At 29.4% G+C, this 26,422-nt stretch overlaps 1 protein-coding gene across 2 annotated transcripts in view; it reads right to left on the bottom strand.

Annotated features, from left to right (window-relative positions):
- The window catches only part of LOC127284015 (protein outspread), a 336,175-nt gene that overhangs the window by 122,391 nt on the left and 187,362 nt on the right, over positions 1-26,422 (bottom strand). For both annotated transcript variants that reach the window (XM_051309278.1, XM_051309279.1), the window contains exon 3: positions 25,346-25,411. In XM_051309278.1, coding sequence (XP_051165235.1) covers positions 25,346-25,411 — 66 coding nt within the window. The remainder of the gene's footprint in view (positions 1-25,345; positions 25,412-26,422) is intronic.

Genomic DNA, 26,422 nt, shown 5'->3' with positions numbered 1-26,422 from the left:
AAATAAGATGGGAATATAATACTTCTATATGGTGAGCGCGAGGCTCGCAAGACAATTAGCAATGAAATCTGCTCCCAACGCTTTTTCTATACTAAATCCTAACGGAATATTATACGTTATGTTCGTCAAAAAGATTCATCAATATATCTGAAAATAATATACTTTTGCGTGAGAAAATAGCAGAACAACAATTTTCTCCAAGAAGAAGAAGAAGAAAATAAAAAAGAAAATTATATTCTAAGGTCACTGGTTATTTACCGTACTTGCGGCAATTTGAAAAGGCAAACCTAACAACGACGCATGGTGCGTATACGAGCATTGTTTCGCAGTAGCCGTAAATACTTCCAATAGGGCGCACACTTTCATTGCTCGCTGTCCCCCAAGAATCACAGAAAGAGTTGCGCGAATTTCTTTTTTTTCAACCACCAATAAAAATCCCAAACGAACACAATTCTGCGAAATCATCATCATCATCATCGTCGTTGTTTTTATTTTTAGTGAAAAAACACATAATTGACATTTTGAAAAATCATCGAAAAGAGAGTAATTGCATGGTGTGTATAGTTTTCAAACAAAGGATCAGAGACGACGACTCAGATTATTCAAAAGATAATGTACAGCAATGTGACGTTGAGATGCATCAAAAGACATACATATACAAACACGATGGGATTTGAAACTGAAAGTGGTCGTCGTCTCTACGAATGACTAGCAACCTATTCTCTCTCTCTCTTTCTCTTCTCTCTTTCGAAGCAAGTCGAAAGATTCACAATCTTTGTGGACAGATGCACCGGGCCTTGTTGGTCGACCCTTAATGAAGGCTGACAGACGAGGCCTGCTCGCCTCGTATATACACAAACTAAAAGAATTCAAGAGCGCTCATCCGATGACGGTAACGGACACCATGTAACCCAAAAAATAGTACAACAAAAAATTCTTGTCTATAATAAAACAAAGATATTTTAAAAATTATAATACTATAATGAAAATCTAAAGAAGACTATATCAACTGTATTCATTTCTTTTTCGTTCTTTGTTTTAGTTTGCAAACTCATTTGCAGATAGGTGAAACAATTTATGAAAATTTTTGCCTGCCTCAGAAACGAAAACCAGGCTATACTTTTCCGAAGAATTTTGAAGTTGCATACTCCAACTCAAACCTTAGAATTAAACAAGCAACTCAATTACAAGAATTAACTTAATTTAATTTCTTTGTTATTTGTATTAGAGAATAAATTAAAATAAGAGTTATAATTTTATAAAACAAATTGTTTGGCATTTCATACTTGTTAATTTTTTAAATTAATGGTTTAGAAATTTTTTCCATAGAGCAGGAAAGACAAAACGAATGATCAGTTTTTTTTATTAACAGGTTTGTAACATAGGTACAGTTCCTCCTAACTTACATGTGCTGCAGTCTGCGGAAGTATCCACAGTTACTACCCAAAAAAAGTTTTTGGCATTTCATACTTGTTAATTTTTTAAACAAATGGATTATTTCATACACTGGAAAAGTAGCATTGATTCAAGACAACCATTTACTAGTCCGTATATTTGATTTACTAATTTTATTAATTCAAGAAAATTTACTTCAAAGTAGTAAAATTATTTTGGATCAAATACGGATAATTAAATAAATTTAAAAAAATTGTTTGGCATTTCATACTTGTTTATTTTTTAAATTATTGGATTATTTCATACAATGAAAATAGTAGCATTGATTTAAGAAAACTATTTACATGTCCTATTTGATTCACTACTTTTCTTAATTTATGAAAATTTACTTCAAAGTAGTAGAATCAAATACAGATAATTAAATGGTTTTTCAAAAAAAAAAATGTTTGGCACTTCATACTTGTTAATTTTTTAAACTAATGGATTATTTCACACACTAAAAAAATAGCATTTTTCAAGATATCAATTTACTTATCCATATTTGATCCACTAATTTTCATAATTGAAGAAAATTTATTTTAAAAGAAAGGAAAATTATCTTGGATCAAATAGGGATAGTTAAATAGGTTTTTAGAAAAAAAGAAAAAAATTGTTTGGCATTTCATACTTGTTAATTTTTTAAACAAATTGGATTATTTCATACACTGGAAAAGTAGCATTGATTCAAAACAACCATTTACTTGTCCGTATATTTGATTTACTAATTTTATTAATTCACGAAAATTTACTTCAAAGTAGTAAAATTATTTTGGATCAAATACGGATAATTAAATAAATTTAAAAAAATTGTTTGGCATTTTATACTTGTTAATTTTTTAAATTATTGGATTATTTCATACATTGAAAATAGTAGTATTGATTCAAGAAAACCATTTACTTGTTCGTATTTAATCCACTAATTTTTTTAAATCAAGAAAATTTACCTCGAAGTAGTAGAATCAATTACGGACAAGTAAGTGTGTTTTCTTGATTTAACACTATTTTTTCCAGTATATAATTAAAAATAGTGAATAAATAACTTGAAATTTTTAAAAATCTTTACTTGTCTCTGAGTTATAGTCAATTGAATTTTCTGATTTTACTAAGTTTACGTATCTATTAAAGAATTCATTAAAATCAGAAAAAAATAACAATAACAAAGAGCTAAATAAAGATTTTTTTCAAAATGCATTTAAAAGGGGAAGAATAATACTTTCAAATGCTGTAACGACCATTTTGAAGAAAAAAAATTATCTCTTGATTTTACGTGAACACAGAATTTTCTGTTGCATTGCGGATGCCTAACAGGACAATCTGTATACGTTACTTTAAATTAGTTATCACTTCCTAAACTTATAACCTGTTCAAGAATAATTCTGTCAGGTGAGATTTTATGTTAAATGACATTACCTAAATATTCGAGGGTTGCCATACGTCTTGATATTTGGAAATATTTTTTTTCCTAATATTGCAGAACATCTAATTTAACAGCTTAAATTTTATATGTGAAAGAGGAAGTAATATAAGGATGAAATGGGGAAGTAAAGCTATATATATATATATATATATATGATATAGGTACAATTATACATAACCAGAAAAGATCGTGCTCACCGTATCTCATACAAAACACATGTACATGTGAAGTAATGTAATGTCTGTTGTGATCTGATAGCACAACAATTCGATGCGATAGCATCTGGGAGAGCCTATGACCTTACTAGGTGCTGACCGAAGAGAACAATGTTGTATCAGTGTGTACAAGAATTGGCATTAAAATTATGTTTTTCCGTGTGGATTTGCATCGCATGCACATCGATAAAGCTAAGAGAGGCGCACACAACTGCCATGTCACGATTAGCCAGAAAAACCGAACCAAGTCGCCCCAACATCTGATCCTAATGAGATACAATTAGAGAGTCATGAGATAGAGAAAGATGAACCGGAAGACAATTTTCCGTTCATTCCAAATGGATATTGATGAAAATTTTTCAAAATCTTTTCCTCTTTTTTGATTTAAGGCTATATAAATTCAAGAATTAAATTTACAGATTCGAACTATTAATGGCTAGCTAACATATATATATATATATATATATATATTTTAGTTCTGAGTGATCACTATCATGATTTGTGTTTTGATCAATCTAGGTCGTATGTATATACGATCAAAGACAGCGGCTTTATAAATGACAAACGTTAATAACAAACGTTCAACGACAGTGTCGATTCTATCACACACAGCTGCTGTTCTAGGGGTCAAGGTCTTATATTCGAAGAGGAAATGCAGTCATGCAATAAGTAACGTTCGTGATTCCCTGTGGACCAAGTCGAATATATAATAATAGTCACGTTATTGATATCGTGAGATCTTCTATATAGAAAATCACAACGGTACTTTGCCTCCTATACTTATAACAAAGTTATAAGACTTTGTCACAGGTGTCAATATTCAACATATATAGATATATTGTTTCATAATATGCAATGTCACGCGATTCTCGATTTCTCAATTTAATATTGTGTCCATCAAAAAAAATTTTTTTTTTGTCCTGCAAGTCATTCTACAGTCAAGATCAAAATCTATATAATGTTAAAAGTGTTGTCAAAAAGTGTTCCAAATATTTGGAGGGTTATTCATCGATTAGATCGTAATTCTTTGAAAAGTGTTGTTAAATTTTTTCTTTAAGTGTAGTTTTTAATCCTTTTTTTTGTACTCTAAAAGAATTCTCTCTTTTTCGTTCTTGTCCGGACATGATTTATTGCATCGTAATGCGCGTGTTTATTTCGTGAAAGGGCCACAAGGAGATTGAATTGAAATGCGGGGCCATTTAGCGAGGGCAAAAGCAAACTGAATTTCTTGACGGCCAGGCATTTACGAATGGATATATATGGTACAAAGGGTAACTAATTTTACTAAAGCTCTTTCTCTCTCTCTCTCTTGGATAGGTTTTTCTTGGCGGTAGCAATGGGGATTTGAGGATGTCAAAAGGTTATACCGTTCACGTCATCCGGTAATTGCAAACTGGGAACAAATCAAGGTTTCGGAGTCTGGAAACCCTGGGGGTCGATTATGTAAATTCATTTCCATTACCACTTGCAGTAACACTTTTTCCAATTTCCATTAAAAAAAATTCTACAAACCGAAATGATCTGGAGTGTTTGTAAATTCTTTTTGTTGTCAAAAATTTTTCGAAATGATGATTCAGATCTACATACGATAGTATAAAGAAAAATCCGTTTCTAAATAGAAGAAATTATAGTGAAAATTTAAAATCGAACCCTTTAGTTGACAATTCCCGATGAGAATCTGAATTGATGACCCTTCTCAATATATCTTTTTGTTGTATAATATACAGAGATTAACGATTTAGATAATGATAACATCATTCAGAGGAATATAGTTAAAGAAAAAATGTTGTCTTAAGTAGTTCTTATCTTAATGAATACATCAATTGAACGCCCAAAGGACGTTTATGCAAATAGAAATTCAATATTAACTGTCAGATAATTATTTAAGAATTTGATGCATCGATGAAATATATTGAACTTTTTAAATAATGCACACTAAATTCCTTTTCATTTAATAAAAAGTATATACAATACTATGTCTTCTTATAGATCATCATCGATTTAACTTCCGGGGAATAGATAATTCCCTCTTTTTCTCTCTAGATTATAAAATGGTGTGTGTGTGCAGTTCATAAAACTCGTTCATCGGTAAAATCCATGTTCACTTATGCATATACGTTAGATGGTAATTCAGATTACAGTGCAGGTTATATACTCCTTTTGCTGAACACAAGTTTTGCACATCGACCGCACCTGCTGCATAATTTCTGGCCCAAGTCTATAACCTAAAGGCACATAAGAAAATGCCTCTTTCCCCTAGCATCAAAAATTTTGAAATCTTTTTCTACTTTTAGAAAATTCTAGAGATACGATTTTATCGTCAATTTTGAAAACTGCGAAATACTCAAAAGATCGTTGTGCGCGCGCGCTTAATCGTCCCGCTTTTGTATCTTCGCATGTTTTCGCATTCAAATCCTCGGGCTTGAAGCAATTTAAAACTCGTTTCGAACCCTGAGCAAAAAAATAAATTTCAACTTGGGTCCTCAAATGCATTCGTGTTGCATCTGGCCCAGGCGAATATCTGACTCCGCCCAAATAAAGGTCCGGTTCTGAAAAGGAAAAGAGTCTAGCTCACTGAATACTTGATGCGCGAGATGAAAAAAAATTAGAAGAAGAAAAAGAAGAAGAAGAAGTTAGATGAAGAATGATGGTGAAAACAGAGGGGCTGAGGTGGCAAAAGAAGAAGAAGGAAAGGATGTTCCAACCATCTCGTAAGCAAGAAACAGATACGAGAAAATAGCTGGTGTGATGCTGGAGGCTTCTGATGCGCGAGAAACGCCTGTTTCGTGCCGAAGGTCGTTGCATTCAGAGATCGATTTACACGTCACTGATACGAATCCACCTTCATGTTGCTGGCTATCATTGAACGCGATTCGTCAAGATCCTCTTTTCATACTGACATTCGCGGTCCAACTAAACAAATGATTCTGTATCTTTGTTCCCATAATCTATTTAACAATTTGAATTTTTAACGAAAAACTTAGTACAAGTTTATTAATTATCAAATCTCTAGAACAGAATTTGCAATTAATTGTACAGGATTATTATAATGATAAAAATAATATTTACTTCTTGTTATAATAATAATGATAGTACATCATGTCATGCTTTTTGTATTTAATGATATTAATTATATGAATATGAAGTGTTTATGCCATAGAGGTAAGAATTAGAACACAAAAATAAATAATTCCAACTTGCCGTAAACTTGCGTGATATACTGTCATAATTCTGGTTTCAAAGTAAACAGACCCTAACCAATAATCCTATAACGGTGAACGAAAGAGACTATATACACTGGTTATGTAGAATTGTATAAGATAATTCTCGTATTTTAAAGTATATTTTATGTTTGTAGAAAATTGACGCTAATAGGTTATTTTGTTAAACGTTAAATTTTTTTACTGCTTCCGAAATATAACACTTTCGAAGAGCCTCTTTTTTTAATGCGCGGGTTTGCTTAAGACATTAGTATATATTGTGAAAGACGTCGAGATATATCTAATTCACAAAGAAGGCATTTTAAATCGAATAGCCTAACGAGTATGCCAAAAAATGATGAAGGGTAGAGAAAAAAAGGTGTATATAATTCATACAGGACAATAAATCTCCAGGGGGACTGAGTTTTCACTCTCTCTATATATATACGTACGGCAGCATGAACGAAAATTATACGCGGGCCGCCTAGGGTGTCCATTATTTCCAGATAATTACATACTTCTCCCTTATAGGAATTTTTAAAATGAGTTTCGCTTGTGACCCTCATTTTAGCCTCTCTTTCTCTCTCTACCAATCAACTAATCAAGCCAATGTGGCGCCGACGTGCAAAACAAAAATTTACCTGCACTTAAGAGCGCAATCATTAAAAAGATAAAGAATTTTTAGGATAATTGTTTCAATATAATTAACATAAATCCCTCTTAATAAAAAAAATTCCAATGATGTGTTTATACTTAAACAAACGGTTAACAGAGTTGCCACGGTTTTGCTGCGTGGAAAAATTCTTAAGGTCAACCAAAACATTTTTCCTGGTTTAGAAATTTTTCCCATAGAGCAGGAAAGACAAAACAAGTGATCAGATTTTTAATTAACAGGTTTGTAACATAGGTACAGTTCCTTCTAAATTACATGTGCTGCAGTCTGCGGAAGTATCCACAGTTACTACTCAAAAAAAGTTTTTGGCATTTCATACTTGTTAATTTTTTAAATTAATGGATTATTTCATGCACTAAAAAATAGCACTGAATCAAGAAAACTATTTACTTGTTCGCATTTGATCCACTAATTTTCGTAATTCAAGAAAATTTACCTCAAAGTAGTAGAATCAAATGCAGATAATTAAATACGTTTTCAATAAAAAATTGTTTGGCATTTCATACTTGTTAATTTTTTAAAATAATAGATTATTTCATACACTAAAAAAAGTAACATTGATTCAAGAAAACCATTTACTTGTCCGTATTTGATTCACTAATTTTCGTAATTCAAGAAAATTTATTACGGACTATTTTTACTTCTTTTACAATATTTTAACTTTGGATTTTTTGTAATTAGGATTTTTCTACTTGAATATTTTGGTCTAAATATTTTACTGATTGTCAATTGAAAACTAGGTGTTTTCCGGAATTCGGAGGTTAAATTCTCTTGACTTTTCTAGCTTTTCCAGATGGCGTAGTGGCAATCCTACTAGGGCAGATTATGATTAGATTATTTAAATTCCAAATAACTTGGAACACTGTAAATACAATAACATTCCAGATTGATTGTTTTCCAGAATTCGGAGAATAAATTCCCTAATTTTTATAGCTTCTCCAGATAAAGGCAACTCTACTAGAGGCAGTTTATGATCAGATTCTCTAAATTCCATCTAAGTTAGAACATTGTAAATAAAATACATATAGATAATTAATTAGAATTGAAATAGACAAGACAGGGAAGAGATTTCCGGTATGAAATACATATATGGTGTATGAATAATGGTTGAAAAAGAGAGAGAGAAAGAGAGAAAGAGAGAGATGGGTGCCAGAAAGGCAACGAGGTATGACTTGTTAGTTGGGTGTAAAGCCTTTTGCCATCAGTAAACATATATAGTTATAGTGGGCGCTGCCATTAGCCAACTATTCAATCGGAGTCACGTGACCAGGGTTAAACTGGACCGGATTAACAACTAGTTAATGGTCATACCGTAACAACTCGACAAATAATACTCTTAAACTCTCCATGTATATACAGTTAGAAACATTTACTTTTATGGTTTATGTGAAACACAACATGATCTTCATTCGGAAACTCAACCACGGAAGTTTGACCAAATGACTTACTGATTCACTGCATCAATAATAATCCTCTGGGAATGCCAAGAAGTAGATACTTTTGCATCACAAAATGGAGTCAACAGCTCGTTAGAAAAGGTTCAGTATAGTATATTAAAGTTATATATTTTTTAAATCAATTGTTAAATTTATATCATTTTTGTACAAAAATTTATCAGTATTTTGTTGTGAAATTTTTTATTAATATGTTTGCATATATATAGATTTCTAATGAATGGACGCATCAAGCGGCCCATTCGAGAAATGGTTTGTTCTTGTTCCCTTTTTGAATAACGAGCCTGTTGACATTCTGAATTCTATATCCGTCTATTTTAAAAAGCTAGTTTATCGCGTGCATAAGTCGACATAATCCCTGAGGAATGAATTCCATTGGCTATTTCCGGGAGTGAACATCTGATGCTGCTGATTCAAAGCATCGACATGCAAAATCCGTTCGATGAAATTGCTTATCTGCCGCTAAGCATAACTCGGACTTGTGGCATTTCAAAAGACTAGAGAGACCGCTCGCGCGCGTTAACGGTTGCAGAAGTTGGTGATCTAACCGTAAGTCTTACTGTCTTGTACTATGCGAAAGATAAGACATTCTGTCTTGCATATGTGCGTTCTTAAAACCCTCTCTCTCTCTTTTTTTTTCTCTATCGTTTGTAACAAGTGCTGGCTTCCTACTCAAAAATACCTGGCATTCAAATTCTTCACAACTAAACCACACCCTAAACAATTTTGATCATTACGATTAGCGAAAAATAGAGACATGAAGTCTATTTAATTTAAAAAAATTGGATATAATATATACACACATACAGTGTAAGGGATTCTCTTAAGTCGTGAGATATTGTCGGCATTACTCGACGCCCCTCAGGGTGCCATAAAAGCTGTTGCGCGCACGTGATTTCTGACTCTCTGCACTGTCGCAGGTTCAAATGCTAAAACCTACTTATATATATATATATATATATATGTTTATACCTTATAGTTATACCTATAGCTCACTGTGTGTGAGAGAGACCATTCGCTAGACAAAATAGGAAATTGCGAGATTTGCTCTTACGATACTGAGTATACGTGTGGTTTAAACCAACCAACACCTGTTCTTAGCATAACACACGTGTGACAGGTTACAACTTAAGCAACGCCAATTTCTGAATGTTTTGTTCGTTTTTTTTTCTTAACGGATTAAAATTTATTATAACAAAAGTAAATTGTCATGTTAAACAGGTTTGCCTTAATTCATTAATGTCACCTATTTGACAGTCAAGTTTTGCTATTAATTAAATTGAGTGCAAAATTGGAATTAATTTTATTAAGGTTGGTAATAATTGAAATGTAGGATAAAAAAATTTTTGGTGAGTTTGCGAACTTACTATCAGGAGTTTTATTTAATTTCAGTACTTAGCTTTATCTTAAAATAAAATTTACTTTTTATAGTTATTATTATATGTATATTGTAACATATTTTTTTGATATTAAATATTAAGTTTCATTTATACTAAAATTGACACTAGATGACCCAACGATTTTCTTTAATTTAAACTAATCAGAATTTTTTTCAACCTTACATCTTCTAGAATTCTGAATTACTAATACTAACTAAGCGATTTTTTCAATGTCAAGCTCGCGATATACTTGCTGATTAGAACCTGTCAATTACACAGAAAGTCAAAATTTTGTCCTCCCTCAGAACCAAGAACCATTTCCGAAGCATTTTGAAATGCAAACTCCGAACCAAATCTTAGGTTTAAAAAAGCATCTTAATTAGAAGATAAAAGAATTAAATTAATTTTTTTTGTTAATTGTAATAGAGAATAAAATAAAAGTTACAATTCTACTACAAACAAAAAATTTTTCGGCATTTCATACTTGTTAATTTTTTAAACTAATGGATTATTTCCTACATTGAAAAAAGCAGCATTAATTCAAGACACCCATTTACTTGACCGTATTTGATTCACTAATTTTATTAATTCAAGAAAATTTACTTCAAAGTAGTAAAATTATTTTCAATCAAAGGAGGATAATTGAAAAGGTTTAAAAAAAATGTTTGGTATTTCATACTTGCTAATTTTATAAGTTAATGGATTATTCCACACACTGAAAATAATAGCGGTGATTCCAAAATTCCATTTACTTGTCCGTATTTAATCCATGATTTTTAATTCGAAAAAATTTACTTCAAAGTAGGAAAATTATCTTTAAATCAAATGCGGATAATTAAATAGGTTTAAAAAAAAATTGTTTGGCATTTCATACTTGTTAATTTTTTTAAACTAATGGATTATTAAATATGTATACTAAAATAAGTAGCATTGATACAAGACAATCATTTACTTGTTCGAATTTGATGCTCTAGTTTTCTTAATTCAAGAAAATTTACTTCAAAATAGTAGAATCAAATATGGATAATTAAAAAGGTTTTCAAAAAAAAAGAAAAAATTTTGTTTGGCATTTCATACTTGTTAATTTTTCAACCTAATGGATTATAACTGGACTTTTGGCAAGTGTAGAAAATTATCAAAATGCGATAAAACATTAAATCGTTACTAATAACAAAGTTCAAATAACTAAAAAATAAAACTTATAATTGCGGATTGGTGCTATTGTGACGCTGATTACAAAAATAACGTCACAATATATATATATATATTGTGGAATGGCAACACTAATCGACAGAGATGAAGCATAGCCATTCCGATTGCTTTCGAAATTAAAGACAGACCCATAATGGGGTATTTATTGTCCAGGAGGGCCAATTAAAGAGTTCCTCTCTGCCTCCTATTCTCTCTCGCGCTCATTCAACTTTACGACGTTGAGTTCACGATCTTAAATATTCCATCAGTGCGGGTACGCTTCCTTGTGCAGCAAAACGACACGCATTCAACAAACCACAATACTGTTTCATCGTAAATGGAAGATGAAGCAGGTGGAGCTTTATATATAAAGCGCAAAATATCTAAAGTGATCAAATAGCAAAAATGTGAAAATTAAATTTCTTTGGAAAATTATAACTAGGAATGAAAATAATTTTCACCCTATTTATGTTTTCGAAAAGTATTCTTTTAAAGGAAGTAGTTTTTCTAAATATTTTTCAAAATTTCAAGCATACAAAATTTTAATTTTTAAATGGCTTGGACCTCCCTGTATATAAATCGAAATGCTTCCTAAAATGAATTTCGCCATTTAAGACCTTTCAGAATGCCAGCATGTGTGTGTGTGTATATATAGTTGATATAATAATGAGACAAACACGAACATGTAATTTAATCGTTTTTATGACAGAAGGAAATGTGAATTGTGCCTCAAGCCTTTTTTTCTCTCGGGGTTCATGAACCATGTTTGGAAGATTGAATTCACAAAATGACTTCTGCAAAAAAGAAATACGTTTTTTGTATGCATACAAAAAAAATAAGTGATTGCGTCAAATGTATAAAATATATTATTTAATCGGTTTTTGTATGTGACAGAAGAAAGTCCATTATGTTCTTCTTTTTTTCCGTCTCCCGCTTCTTTCTCTTCATATATTCAATACCTTTCAACTTAACGAGAGTTGTAAAAATAAATAAGGATCACAAAAGTTAAAACACGACTGATGACTATGTGCAAAGGATTATAATTTCGTTGACAGCGTGCAGTTAACGCCTGGTTGGTTTATGCAATTTACTTTTGACTTTATCGGGTATAGAATATTGTGGCTTTTTGCTCAATTCATATACATAAATATATGCTCACATTGTAAGGAACTAATGTCATCAGATTTATTTTTCATCTAAATTTTTAATAAATTCATTAGAGGTAACAAATTTTTTTGAATAAATTTCGAATCTCACAAATAAATATTTTTCAAAAATAGCTTAGACTGTTAAAATTTCCTTCTTTCTGATATCGTCATAGTATTTTCTGAAAATCAGTTCAACGAAAGAATATTATTGTATATTTTTCTTTAAGTGTTGAATATGCTTTGGCTAACTATATATGTATATACGACGTCGTAAGATTTGCATAATTGGCCTAATGAGCGTACCCAACTATATCGCATTCGGAAGACTTCAATTGGTACTCTGTGAGAAATATCTTCTTTAATTAATTATTAATTGTATATTCCTACCTTCCCTCACCTTATTGCTATCTTTTTCTCTCTCATGTTGCCTTTTTTCTCTTTCACATACAGCCCTTTCCCGCTATTCTATTAAATATTTATATTTCGACTGCTTGTCTTTTATGTTTTTCCACACGTATATATATATATATATAATTGTCTCGTTTTCAGGTCTGATTAAACGCGAATGATACGCTCAATATTATAAACACGCTAACAGTTTCTATTTAAATGAAAATTTCTACCAGACATTATTTGCTAAATCCGATCTTATATATGCGAACATTATTTGAAACTTGTGCAAATTTCAAATACTCATTTAGATTGCATCTGAATTTTACAAATTATGCCTTGCATATACACTAATGTTATAAATGTGACCTTGAAATGAATACAAGTTCCTTTTTTCAAATATTTTTTAATTAAGGACACAAAAAAAAATTAAAACCCTTATTTTCTTATTTTCCTTATGTCAGTGAGATAATCAAACAGAAATGAAAATCATAACAGAAAAAAAGCTTAATATTTTATACTAGATTCTTTTTTTTTTCTAAAACCAAAGTGCTTCTTGGAACTAAAGACTCAAATATAAAAACACCTATTTACTTTGACAAAGCAAATAATATTCAGGAAAAAAAAGTACACAGTATCGTCGTAAATGTCATCGCAAATGACGTGCAGCCGTTTGGAGTGAGGCCAGAATCAATCGCAGTCAGTTTTATGGATCGTTGGGATGTATCATGCTTCAGGCCCCATTCAAGTATATATATATATATATATAGTGTGTGCCCTTTCCTTATTGGCGATATTGCAAAGAGAAAGAAGAAGAAAGAGATATAGAGAGAAGAGTATAAAGGAGCGGAATTCTGCATTCGTTGGGGTGATATACCTTGAGGTGAATGTCGACTATATTTGTTTGTGGGCGTATATAACACGGCTGTCTAGCAAGTATACAATTGACTTCGACCCTTGACATCGGACTGGCACTCCGAGGAAGCTACAGAAAGAGGCAGCTCTTGATTCATGAACGACCATAACCTAAACTATCTGACACTTTATCCTAAAAACCTTCATGACTTTCAACACTCTCTCACAAACATACACAGAGAGCTGTCACGAGATGTGTATTAAGAAAACTCGGTCAAATCTCGAGTTACATTTAACTTATGTACATCATCTCAGGAGTCACGACAGGTAAACTACTGTCTGAACATCAGTTGTTGTGATGATCATATTTTGTATTCGATAACAATATGTGAAACACAAAATATTCTCACACAGCAATAAATATTTAAATATTTTTGATTAAAAGTCAGTCAAAACTAATTTATTTAATATGAACGAATCGAAGAAGTTATGTCAAAAGTGTCTAATTGGATTTAGTAATTAGGGGAGACAATTCAACCTTTTCCAAAAAAATATTAACATATTGTACAAAAAAGCTAATCAATAGAAAATCACTACACAATTTTTGGTATACTACATTGACCGACTCCACATGAATGAATGTATGAATCATTAACAAACCGAAAAACAAATAATAACACCTGAAATTCTGACCAATTCTACAAAATTGCGATTGTGCATAGAAATAAAAAGTAAAATACTAATCTTGTTCTTTGTAAAAATTGTGTTTAAAAAGGATTACAGCTAGGACAAGCAATTCGAAATTCGACAACAAAACTGCTACATCTCTAAATCAAAATTACTCCAATTTTTCTCAACCTTCTGTACTAAAAAATAAATCTATTGATACAATAATCTACTTTTGGCGAGAATTAAATAATTATAAGAAAATAAACTTCAAAGTAGTAAAATTATTTTGAATCAAATACGGATAATTAAATATAGGTTTAAAAAAATGTTTGGCATTTCATACTTGTTAATTTTTTAAATTAATGGATTATCTTATACACTGAAAAAGGTACATTGATTTAAGAAAAACATTTACTTGTCATTATTTAATCCACTATTTTTCTTAATTTGAGAAAATTTACATCAAAGTAATATAATTATCTTGAATCAAATCGGATAATTAAATAGGTTTTAAAAAAATTGTTTGGCATTTCATACTTGTTAATTTTTTAAATTATTGATTTCATACACTGAAAAAAGTAGCATTGTTCAAGGAAACACAATTTACTTGTGCGTATTTGATCCACTAATTTTCTTAATTCAAAAAGATTCATTTCAAAAGAAGTAAAATTATCTTAATTCAAATTCGTAATTCAAGAAAATTTACTTCAAAGTAGTAGAATAAAATACGGATAATTAAATAGATTTAAAAAAAAATTGTTTGGCTTTTTATACTTGTTAATTTTTTAAATTAATGGAATATTTCATACACTGGAAAAGTAGCATTGATTCAAGACAACCATTTACTTGTCCGCGTATTTGATTCACTAATTTTTGTTAGCTCACGAAAATTAATTTCAAAGTAGTAAAATGACCTTGAATCAAATGCGGATAATTAATTAGGTTAAAAAAAAAAATTGTTTGGCATTTCATATTTGTTTATTTGTTAAATTAATAGATTATTTCATACACTAAAAAAAGTATCATTGATTACAGAAAACATTTTACTTATCCATATTTGATTATTGATACAATATTCTACTTTTAGCGAGAATTAAATAAATCTTGGACAATTTTGAGTAACTATCTAGACAAAAATCATAAAACTTCAACATTATTTGGATTAACGTTGGCAACTTCAACATCATCGGGATTTTAGTATGAAACATTGTGTAGCGTTTTTTTTTATAGAATAGATTCTGTACAATAGGTTAATGTATGATTAGAAAAGATTAAATTGACTACAAGCCAAAGAGTAATACTAAGCTACATATAACTTTAAAGTAGCTTTTCGAGAACAAAAAAAAGCATAACGATTATTCTCTTATCATTAAATTATTTTTCTCAACCCATACAGATTTTTCTCAAGAATTTTAATGACAATTATCCATTCCTTTTAACATACTGCATTCTTGCCGCAAAAGAAGAAGCTCAATTTTATATAAATTATAAAAAAGTATTTTTACTGAAATTAACTTGGTTTACAAACTTATATATATACTATATATGTGCATGCATATAGTGTATATATATGTAAAGTAGGTTTTCGGCTATCGTCATGCAGCTTCTTATCGAAAAAGTACTTTCTTGGTAGCTTGTTTCCATTAGTAAAATCCCTTCAACTTCCTTCTCGTGTGTCGTTATATTATATCTATAAAGGTACATTGGTCCGTGCAGTTACGTAACTGCGGTTGGATTAAAGTCGAGTAATGCCAATGCACAACACACACATACATACATTGACATATACGTTCCGCAAGTATGCTAATGTGGAACTACGTATCAGTATTAATATCGGGCGTAGGTAGACGTGGAGAAGAAAAAGTAAAAAATAAAAAAAAAAAAAGAAGAGTAATAGTAGAAAAGAAAAGGATAGGGGAATGAAAGAGATCAGTAGACTTGACATAGCGGTAGATAGACCAATCCGATCGAATCTCCAATCCGATCACTATACTACATCTCTCGAAGAAAGAAGTCTCAACGAGTTCGATGCGGCTCGTTCATACGATGAAAAGTACAACGTGTATATATACCCCGGTTTATTGCAAATGAAATTCGCCAACTGAAAAACGATAACTGTTGCGAGAGTTAAAAAAAATTTCTTTTTACTCATGACTAAGATTATTGTAAATCAAGAATATTTTTCATCTTCATCATATATATATGTATAGTATCGCAATTACAAATCGAGTACCTCGACTGGATCCCTCTAAAATCATTGAGACAGCTATGATGGTGTATTGAGAATTATAAATTCTGAATAAAATATCTTTTTCTACTTTAAAAATAAAGAAAAGTGTATTTTTTAAAATTTTATTTTTTTTGTAATTTTTATTTTTTTACGAAAAAATAGTTTTTCTCTACAATTTTTTCTTTAAAAATTCTCAATTTCTGCAAATAAAGCTATTTAGTCGGTTTTAGGTTTATTTATTCAGTTTTTTTTATACCTATTGGAAAATTTAATAAAGTAGGGATAGCCGGGGTAAATCCGAACACTAATTATTTTAGCTTAATTAAAATTTTTAAAAATAAGTTCGATATGAGAATTTTTACCACAGATCCTCTTCAAGAGATTCTAAGTATTATCCCATTTTTCGTTTGTTAATTAGCAACAGCATAAACAAAGATAACGAGTATTGCAAAAAAGATTGAAAATCAAAGATGACACTCTTTCAGTATTTTGTCTCGTATTTGAAGAAAAAGAAGCTAAAAATTCATTTTATTATTTATAATTGTTTGTTATGAATACTAGAACAGAAACTATTTTTGATTTTTGCCTTCTGTAAAATTTTATTAATAATATCAGACCGTTCGTATTTATCCCGGAAAATTGGAAAACCGGGGTAAATCCGAACGGTATTTTCAATAATTTTTTCTTATATCAAAAATTGTTTTTATTTGATTACACTATTATTTTAACATTATAAAAGTACATAGAAAAAAGTTTTTCTTTCTATATGTATCGTCGTTAGTAATTAATAAGCAGAAATTTAATCTCTGTTCTCTCGAAGGAGTGTTCCACTTTTTTTGCCAAATGGTTTGTTGAAAAAAGTTTTTCAGGATCTTAATAAAATTTGGTATTCTAGGGTTTTTGGAGTCGCTGATTACCAATAATTTGAAGTCAGTTTTTCAAAATTCAAAATGGCGGATCCAATATGGCGGACGAGAATTAAAAAATTCATTGGATTCGTTCGAAAATTGTTACTCGGGGGGTTTCAGGGTCGCTGATTACGAATTTGGAGTTAGCAAATTTGATCATTTTTAAAAATAAGTTTTAGGAAAGTCCGCCATTTTGAATTTAAAAAATTTGATTTTCATTTTTGTATTTACATTCAATCACTCCAAAATACTTTCTGTACCAAGTTTTGCAAAAATCCGTTATGATTTGATAAAGTTATTGAAGGTTTTAATTGTGTAATGCATTTTAATTTTTAACCTGTTTGATTTTTGTATTTATAAATGATGCATTATTACATAATAGGTTTATTATCGTATATTTTTTTTTGAGTTTTTATATAAGTTTAACAATTGCAATACTTTAAATTTATTTTCCCTAAGATTTTTCTGAAATACAGTGCGGCGTTCGTATTTACCCCGGTATTTTAGGAAAGTTGCAAAATATCGAGGTAAATACGAACGCTAAGTTTCCTGCGATTGAAATTTATCTAAAATTTTTGCTACCCCATAAAATTGTGTTCTATGGAAGTAAAGTAACCAGAATACCGGAAGTATTTTGTCTTTTAAAAGAAAAAACTTATGTTATTGTTGAAACTTACTAAAAGCGTTCGGATTTACCCCGGCTGACCCTATCGTAAAATATCATAAATATTAAAAAACGATAGTCTTAAAATTAAATCAATGATTTTAAATGGATTCAGTCATATACAGACAAATAAACTTCAGACGAGATCAAAAAGTGAGATTTCATTTTCTTTCATCAATTATATTTCAAAAAATTAAAAAAAAAAAAAAATGTAATTAAAATTGAAAAATGTCAGACTTTATGAAAGCGTTATATATATAACTTCACAAGAGAGAGAGAGAGAGAAAGGTATTAGTGATTTTTAATCCATGTTAGAGAGATAAAATCCTGTTATAATTGCTAAGCGCAAATGTATGATTAGGCGTAAGAGGCGGAGAAAATTACTGCGCTGCGTTAGCGGGCAAATGGCGAAAGAAAGAGAGAGAGAAAGAGACAGACATAGGCCTTTAGAAACTTGCGTGAAACATATGTTATATTCACTTCCTCTTACTGAATATAGAATTCAATATATATATATACATATACAAGTACACATTTCCAATGCAGTGAATAATAAACAATGCAAATGGGATATATCTTAATTACGCAAAGTAGATTTAATTAATGGTATCAATATAACGAAGCTTTTCTCATATATATATATATAAGACAATAAAGCTATATAATCATAATTTATATGTTTGAAAACATCTAATTTGAATTAATGTTTTCTGACAAACTGTTATATGATAGAAAGTGCATAATATAAATACCATTCAGTAATTATTACTTGGCATTTGTTTAATTGAATTCTTCGGGTGGTTTTCTTTTTTACTGAAAAAATTTACCGTCACTTATCAAGAAAATTGCTTCAATGGAGAGAAAATAAAAATGCTTTTTAGTTACTACAAATCGTTAAAATACGACTTTTATGGCATGTCGTTGCGGCTGTAGTTTAGCTTCCGACTTATTGTTGTCTCTTGGCAGTTTAATTACATTGGACAGATTAGATTTTAATAAGCGCAAACCAGGCGTGACGATGGGACGACGACGACTGAAATCGCAAAGAATATATAGGTATATATATGTAAAGCTAACGGAAAGTTAATAAAGGAACTTATTTGATAATTACGCCACAAAGTTTATTGTTTGCGATATATTATATATTATAATAGAAGCTTGCGTTCATTAACATTTATCGGCTGGAGCAGTTGCTCTGTCTCTTGATAGCTATCGCTTAATTAGGGTCAACCACTATCTTATATATATATATATATATGTATAGTTGTGGTTTTTAGATCGCATCACGTATATAAAATATTGAACATCATATTGTCTTTGAGAGTCGTTATCGTCGTTCATAATCATTGATTTATTCATAATAATCACGTCTTATCGGTGATTATCATCGATTTAACTTCGCAACTCTTTAAGAAAGTCTATAGAACTCGTTTGCGTTCACTTAAACAGGTGAATTTTATATGCATTTTTTTTTTGTATGTGTTTTTATTATAAATTGAAATATGTGTGATTTTACACGGTGAGGTATTAATATGTTTCTATAGTGTAAAAAAGTATATGTACACCTATACTAAAAAAATAGCGTTAAAAAAAAAACTTGGCTATATCTTCAAACAGCCTTGATGCTATCTCAATACTATAGCTAAATGCATTTCATTTTAAAATGACTCCCCATAGAAAATAATTGCCATCAAACAATTTTTAAATAATTCTCCTATTTACTAAAATCAAATTTACTTTTATTAGCAGTTTTTAAAGAGAAAATTCTTAATATTAGAATTGTAAAACGAGTTTGTTTTTAAATTATGTAATTTAGGTAGTAAACAAATTTACTTTTGAATGTTAACATTTCGAATATCTCAAAAAAACACGTTGTTTCAGATTTTTATCAAATCTGTGAGACTGTTTTTAACGTTTGGAATACATTTAATCTTCCGAGAGGTTAAAGGCAGTTATGCGCCTCTGCGCAGAAAGTACAAACATTCTGCGCAGGCGCAGAATATATTTTATTCACTTTACACCTCTTGAAAGATTAAATTTAAGCCACACGGTGAAAACGGTCTCTTTATGTAAAAAGAAAGCTTAAATATTCTTAACAAATAATAAATATTTAATATTAATTTAATATTTTTCGTATGAATTTGATACTTTTAAATTAGTGTGAAATATTAGAAAAAAAAACTTATAAAATATAAGTATCAATTGAGTATAGTCAATTTTTCCAATACATATATCATCGAAAAAAAATTAATTCTCCGATTAAATCAAATATTTCCAGATTTCTCAACATTTAGTTATATATACATACACAAATATTTCCACTTGATCAAACAACGAGATTATTTTATGAATTTAAAATATATATATATCGTTGATGAAAAATAATTTAATTCAAAACACACTAATGTTAAATATCAAATAAAATGTCTATATAAATATTACTTTGATTGATTTTGGAATATATTAATAAAATAAAATTTTTTTGCACGAATAGTTTTAAACACACATATATATAGTTAATTTTTTTTTTTGCCTCCTTTTACGAAATGAACTCAACATTGAGTTCTATATATTTTAATGTGCCCACTGGGTTCAGCAATGCATGACTGCTTTCACATATATCGAGCAAGTGCATTAATTATTCGATTAGTTACTTGAATTATCTAACATTTCTCGCGATGCAAAAGCGATTATTTACAACAAATCGAGTGATTAGAATAGCGCCAGCGATTATTATTTTTTTTTTTCATCTTTCTCCTTATTTATACTCGCTACCAGTTTTAGAATACGATAGATCTAGTTATAATTGCGATGATAAAGAAGTTATAGGGTATAATGTATATATAGTCATGAGTGGACCACGTTGGGTTTTTCATGTATATAACTTTTTTTTTTTTTTGTAGTAAATAATTAACTAACTTCAATACACCGTTGGCTGGATAGTGAAAAAATCTACAAATTACATATGTATTTAGAAATTTTTTTTTTTTTTTTAATGTCATAGAAATATTTTCTAGATGTTTTTTCAAAATTATTTTTTTCCAATTATTTTTTTTCTGGTATTCATGAGTGGACCACCCTGGAAAAATCATTTTAAAATTTCTCAAAATTCATTAAATATCATAAAATTTAAATAATTATTTAATAAATATTTAAATTGTATGATTAATGAATTTTTTTTTTTGAGAATTTTCAAGATGATTTTTCCAGGATGGTCCATTCATGACTAGAAAATAAAAATAGTAGGAAAAAAAAAACCCTTTTTCAAAAACGCCCAAAAAAATTTTAAATACATGTAACTTGTAGCTTTTCTCACTATACCTATCACATAGTGTATATTGATATTTGCTAATTATTTACCCTCTAAAAAAAAAAAAATTAAAAAACAAAACAAAACGTGGTCCACTCATGACTATACATTCCCCTATAAATAAACATACATATATATGCTCGCGGTAGGATTAATAAATCAACGTTTATATATAAACAGGACTCGATTGAATTATTTGATCCGTTAGCCTAATTTCTCATGTCAGGCAAGCAAGGTCGTCGAGAAGGAGAGCGAGTATTTTGCGCGCGCGAAGATAAATAACGCGAGAATGTAATCGCAAGTGTACATCGCACAATCTTACATTACCGTTCCTTTTAATGATTTTTCTCAACACATACACACATTTCTATATATGATCGTCGTCTCACAAAATAGTTGGTATAATTAACACAAGATTGGAATAGGAGATAAACGATTCAGAAGCAATGAGATGGTCCTGGGATGAAGATAAAAAAAGAATAATAATAATAATAATGATAATAATAATCGTTCTACGCGTTATGAGCGCGCAGCCAGATTGAATTACTTCGATTCATTTTTCACTTTACGCATTTACGGTCGCATTGAGAGCGAGAGTATACTCTATATATATATAATGTATTCATGCGATGCGAATAAAATTGTCTTTCCTTTTATTTTTCAACCCTCATATCGTTTTAAATATATATATATAAAAGCGCAGGCTAATTTCATCGCTCCTCTTTTGCTAACTTATAAGTTTCTTCAATATTTTACGACTTTTCCATGATTATATCCGGTCAAATTAAATGGTTCATGCGGTAAAAATCGTTTTTAAGTATATTTATATATGAAATGGATGCTTGTGAAATCACCTGATAATGGAGAAAATTGTTTGATGTTTATATATATAGCTAAAAAATCAAGTTGATTATTTGCTGTGATTTTTGGATTTACGTGTGTGCGCATATATGTAATAAATGAGATCGAGAGTAACTCACATTTGCAAATTATCAACTTCTTGATAGTATATGGTCATTCTATTTTATTTTACGATGATTTGATATATGTATTAATCATTTTATAGTGTTTACTTTTAAGTTTTAAATTAAATTAGGAATATAATGTGGAAAAAGTAATTCTGTTTAATGTCGGTAAATTGGTATCGCATTACAAAGGGGGGGGGTCGATTATGTAATTCCATTTTCCACTTAGAAAAATTTATTTGATTCAAATAATCGCTTACTTGACTATTATTAAATAAATATTTATATTTATAATTATTTTATACTAAAAATTAGTATAGTAATGATACAGTACTTGCCCAGTAATGGCGCAATACTGGCACGGTACTGGCATAATAGTGGCGAAATTTTGGCACAGTACTGGCACAGAAATGGCACAATACTGACATAATAATAGCGCAATGCTTGCACAGTACTGACACAGTAATTGTGCAATACTATCACAGTACTTTTATTTGAGTAAATTAAATGATATTTGTTTTAAATACAGAAATTATTGTTCCAATTTATTTAATTCAAATGAAAATTATAATTGGTTTAAGTAAATATTTATTTGCTATTAGTCAAGTAACCGATTATGTGAAACAATAATTTTTTTTTTCAGTGTACTTGATGAATTTTGAAATTTATTTTACACTTTACTCTTTATGGCTTCTAATGTATATGTATATATATATATTTTTTAAATCTATATATACTTTAAGAAATTTCATCTTTATATGTTTTGAATTAATGCCAATCAATAAAGTGAAATTTAGAAATCTGAAACGATCGCATTAAAATAGCCAACATCGCGCGCTGTCACTTTGCATTTGCAAGGACAGAATCAGAAACGTACGAAATAAATGAAACCATATCGGTTCGATAAAAGGATTTGTCACTATATATATATATAATACGAAAGGGGATTTTCGTCTAGATATGTATCGAATTTGAGGTGGCCTTTAAGAGGATTTAAAATTATAAAGTAACAAATTTTATTCAACACTGAAAAAAAATAGTAGGTTTTACTACTTTTTAACTACTCTGAGTAGTACAATAGGTCCTCAACTGAATTTAAACGGTTCTATTAACTATATAAAAATAGTTAAACCAATTAAAAATGTAATTGGTAGAATGACATTTTGTGATTGTATTAACTCAATTTAAAAATGTTAAAATAATTCAAGATGTAAGTAGTAGATTTTACTACTTAAAGTGGTTCAATAGGCTTTAAGAACATTTTTTTGTAGAATTAATAAATCTTTTGCAATTAAAACTACTACTTTAAGTAGTAGATTTTACTACTTAAAATAGGGAAATAAAATTATTTTTTATTTATAATTGTTTATCAGTAGAATTGACCTAACGATTATGTAACTAACAGACAAAATTTCTAACCGACGGGAATTGAACCCTCGACCCTAACACTCGCTATCCGATACCTTAACCGACTGACCACGCACGCTCGCTACGACACTCTGCAAACTACTCGAAGACTACTTTCTGGTTGTCCAATTGGTAATTTAACTATTTAAAGTAGTCATTTTTACTACTTTTATTAGTTGCTATAACTATCCTTTTTAAGTTTTGACTTGTAAATTTTTCATCTTTTAATTATATTATAAGTTGTTTAATTGCATTGTGCAGCAAAATCTACTACTTAAAGTGATAGTTTTAATTGCAAAGGATTTTTTACTTCTACGACATAAATGTTCTTAAAGCCTATTGAACCATTTTAAGTAGTAAAAGCTACTACTTAAAGTAGTAGTTTTAATTGGAAACGATTTGTAAATTTTACATCAAAAACGTTTTTCAAGTTCATTGAATTAATTGAAATAGTAAAAAATTACTAGTTTAAGTAGTAGTTTTAATCACAAAGGATTTGTTAATTCTACAACAAAAATGTTCTTAAAGCCTATTGTACCACTTTGAGTAGTAAAATCTACTACTTAAAGTAGTAGTTTTAACTGGAAACGATTTGTAAATTCTACATCAAAAATCTGCCTTAAGTTTATCGAATTAATTAAAATAGTAAAAATCTACTACTTAAAGTAGTAGTTTTAATTACAGACGACTTGTTAATTCTACAACAAGAATTTTATTGAAGCCTATAAAATCATAGAAATTAATAAAAAATTGACTACTCAAAAAGCAGTTATATTAATTAAAGAAAATAATTCCTTTTACTAAATTTCACATAACTGGTGAATAGTAGTTGGATTTACTACTCTTGAAATTTTGAGTTGACTACAATTCCACTTGTTTTTACTACCTTAAGAAAATTAATTTTACTACCGACCTGTAGTTGTACTTTAACTACATATTTACGTAAAATCAACTATTACTTATTAACTTCTTAAAAATTGTTACATTAACTACATGAACATGCTTAGATTAACTAAAAAAGTAATTATTTTAACTACTTTCTAGTCAACTACCCAATGGCAGTTGAATTTCTCGGCAACAATTTTTTCAGTGTAGTTGTTAATTTTATTTTGTAATTTTTTTAGCCCACACTTTTTACTAAAATTTAAATTTTTTTCTGCATCCTGACGTGAGTTTTTACTCTCTAAATCTGAATTAGTAGTTTTCTACTAATAAAAGAGTGCGGATTCGTTTACCAATTGAATTAGTACACGGAGAGACCGCCGGTTAGAAAAATTACTAAAAAAATTTACAAGTAGCGGAAATAAGGTTACATTGTCAAACATTGCTGTAGGAAATCGAAAATTCTACTAGCAGCATACTTAATAAAACTGTAGACTATAGTAATTTCTATTCCAATTTGTGTGCAATTTTACTATAGTATACAGGTTTTATTAAGTATGCTGCTAATAGAATTTTCGATTTCCTACAGCAATATATGACAAAGTAACCTTATTTCCGCTACTTGTAAATATTTTTAGTAATTTTTCCAACCGGCGGTCTCTCCGTGTAACAGTTTTGACTCTTTTTTAGTATAAAACTACTAATTGCTAGTAGAAAATTACTAATTCATGGAGTAAATCGTATTTTTTACTATTTTAAATTAGTAAGCCAATTTACTCCATGAATTAGTAGTTTTCTACTAGCAATTAGTAGTTTTCTACTAATAAAAGAGTCAAAACTGTTACTAATTCAATTGGTAAACAAATCCGCACTTTTTTATTAGTAGTAGAAAACTACTAATTCCAATTTAGAGAGTAATTTTTAAATTTTTTTAAATTTATTGATGGTACTTACATGTTCGTCAACAGAGTACGTCAATTCCCCATCGTCGTAGAGAACGAACCATCGACGTTGCCATCTCTGTAACAAAAAAAAAGAAGAAAAATTTTTATTACTCATGAAATATTGTAATTTATTCATTATTTTAATATTTGAAATAATTTGCAAAAATTAATGAGTTTTTGATTCTTTCTACAAAATAATAAATCACTACTTTCAAAGAAATTAAAATTTTTTCTTTACAATATTAATTTTTTTTCGCAATAGTATATATATATATTAGACTCCCTGCAAAGTCTATTTTCTATTTTAAATTTCATCTACTTCTATATGTCTATAATTTTTAATACAATTTTTTTTTATTTTTCGTAGAATGTCCATTTGACATCAATAAAATATCAATTATACTCTTATGATCATCAATTTTGACCTCCTAGACGTAGCAACGGGTGGTTGTCATTTCAGAGTCTGTACTCATCTATAACTTCTGTCATTATTTACAGCTTGATTGACTTTGTAATAGACCAATAAGTCCTATTAATATTTCATACGTCAGAAATAGAAATTGTATACATCAATTGATTGTAATATGTTAGATCAAAAATAAATGATGATGATGATCTTAAAAAAGTTTTGGCATATACGATAATCAAAAAAAAAAGGGATGTGACCGTTAACTTTCAACATAGTTAAAATATCTAGAAACTAGATAGTTTCCATACAGTTAAAAATATCTAAAGAGTAGATACTTTTCCATATATAGTTTACGTTTGTAGAAACTAGTTTCCATATAGTTTAACTATCTAGAAACTAGATAGTCTTAATATTGTTTAACTGTCTGGAAACTAGATAGTATAAGTGTCCTGACATTTCTAAATAGTTGCACTCGACAATTTCTAGATAGTTGTACTATATAGTTTCAATATAGTTTAACTATCTAAAAACTAGATAGTTAGAACGTACTTTAAGTATCTAGAAACTAGATAGTATAACTGTCCTGACCTTTTCTAATAATCTAGATACAGTAGATAGTTTCTATATAGTTTAACTATTCAAAAACTTTATGGTCGTAGCGTTACATTTCCATCTAGT

The sequence above is a fragment of the Leptopilina boulardi genome, unplaced genomic scaffold (genome assembly GCF_019393585.1).
Source record: "Leptopilina boulardi isolate dan_hultmark-lab unplaced genomic scaffold, ZJU_Lbou_2.1 LbouV2_316, whole genome shotgun sequence".
NCBI lineage: Eukaryota > Metazoa > Arthropoda > Insecta > Hymenoptera > Figitidae > Leptopilina > Leptopilina boulardi.
This window is presented reverse-complemented; position numbering and strand designations above follow the sequence as displayed.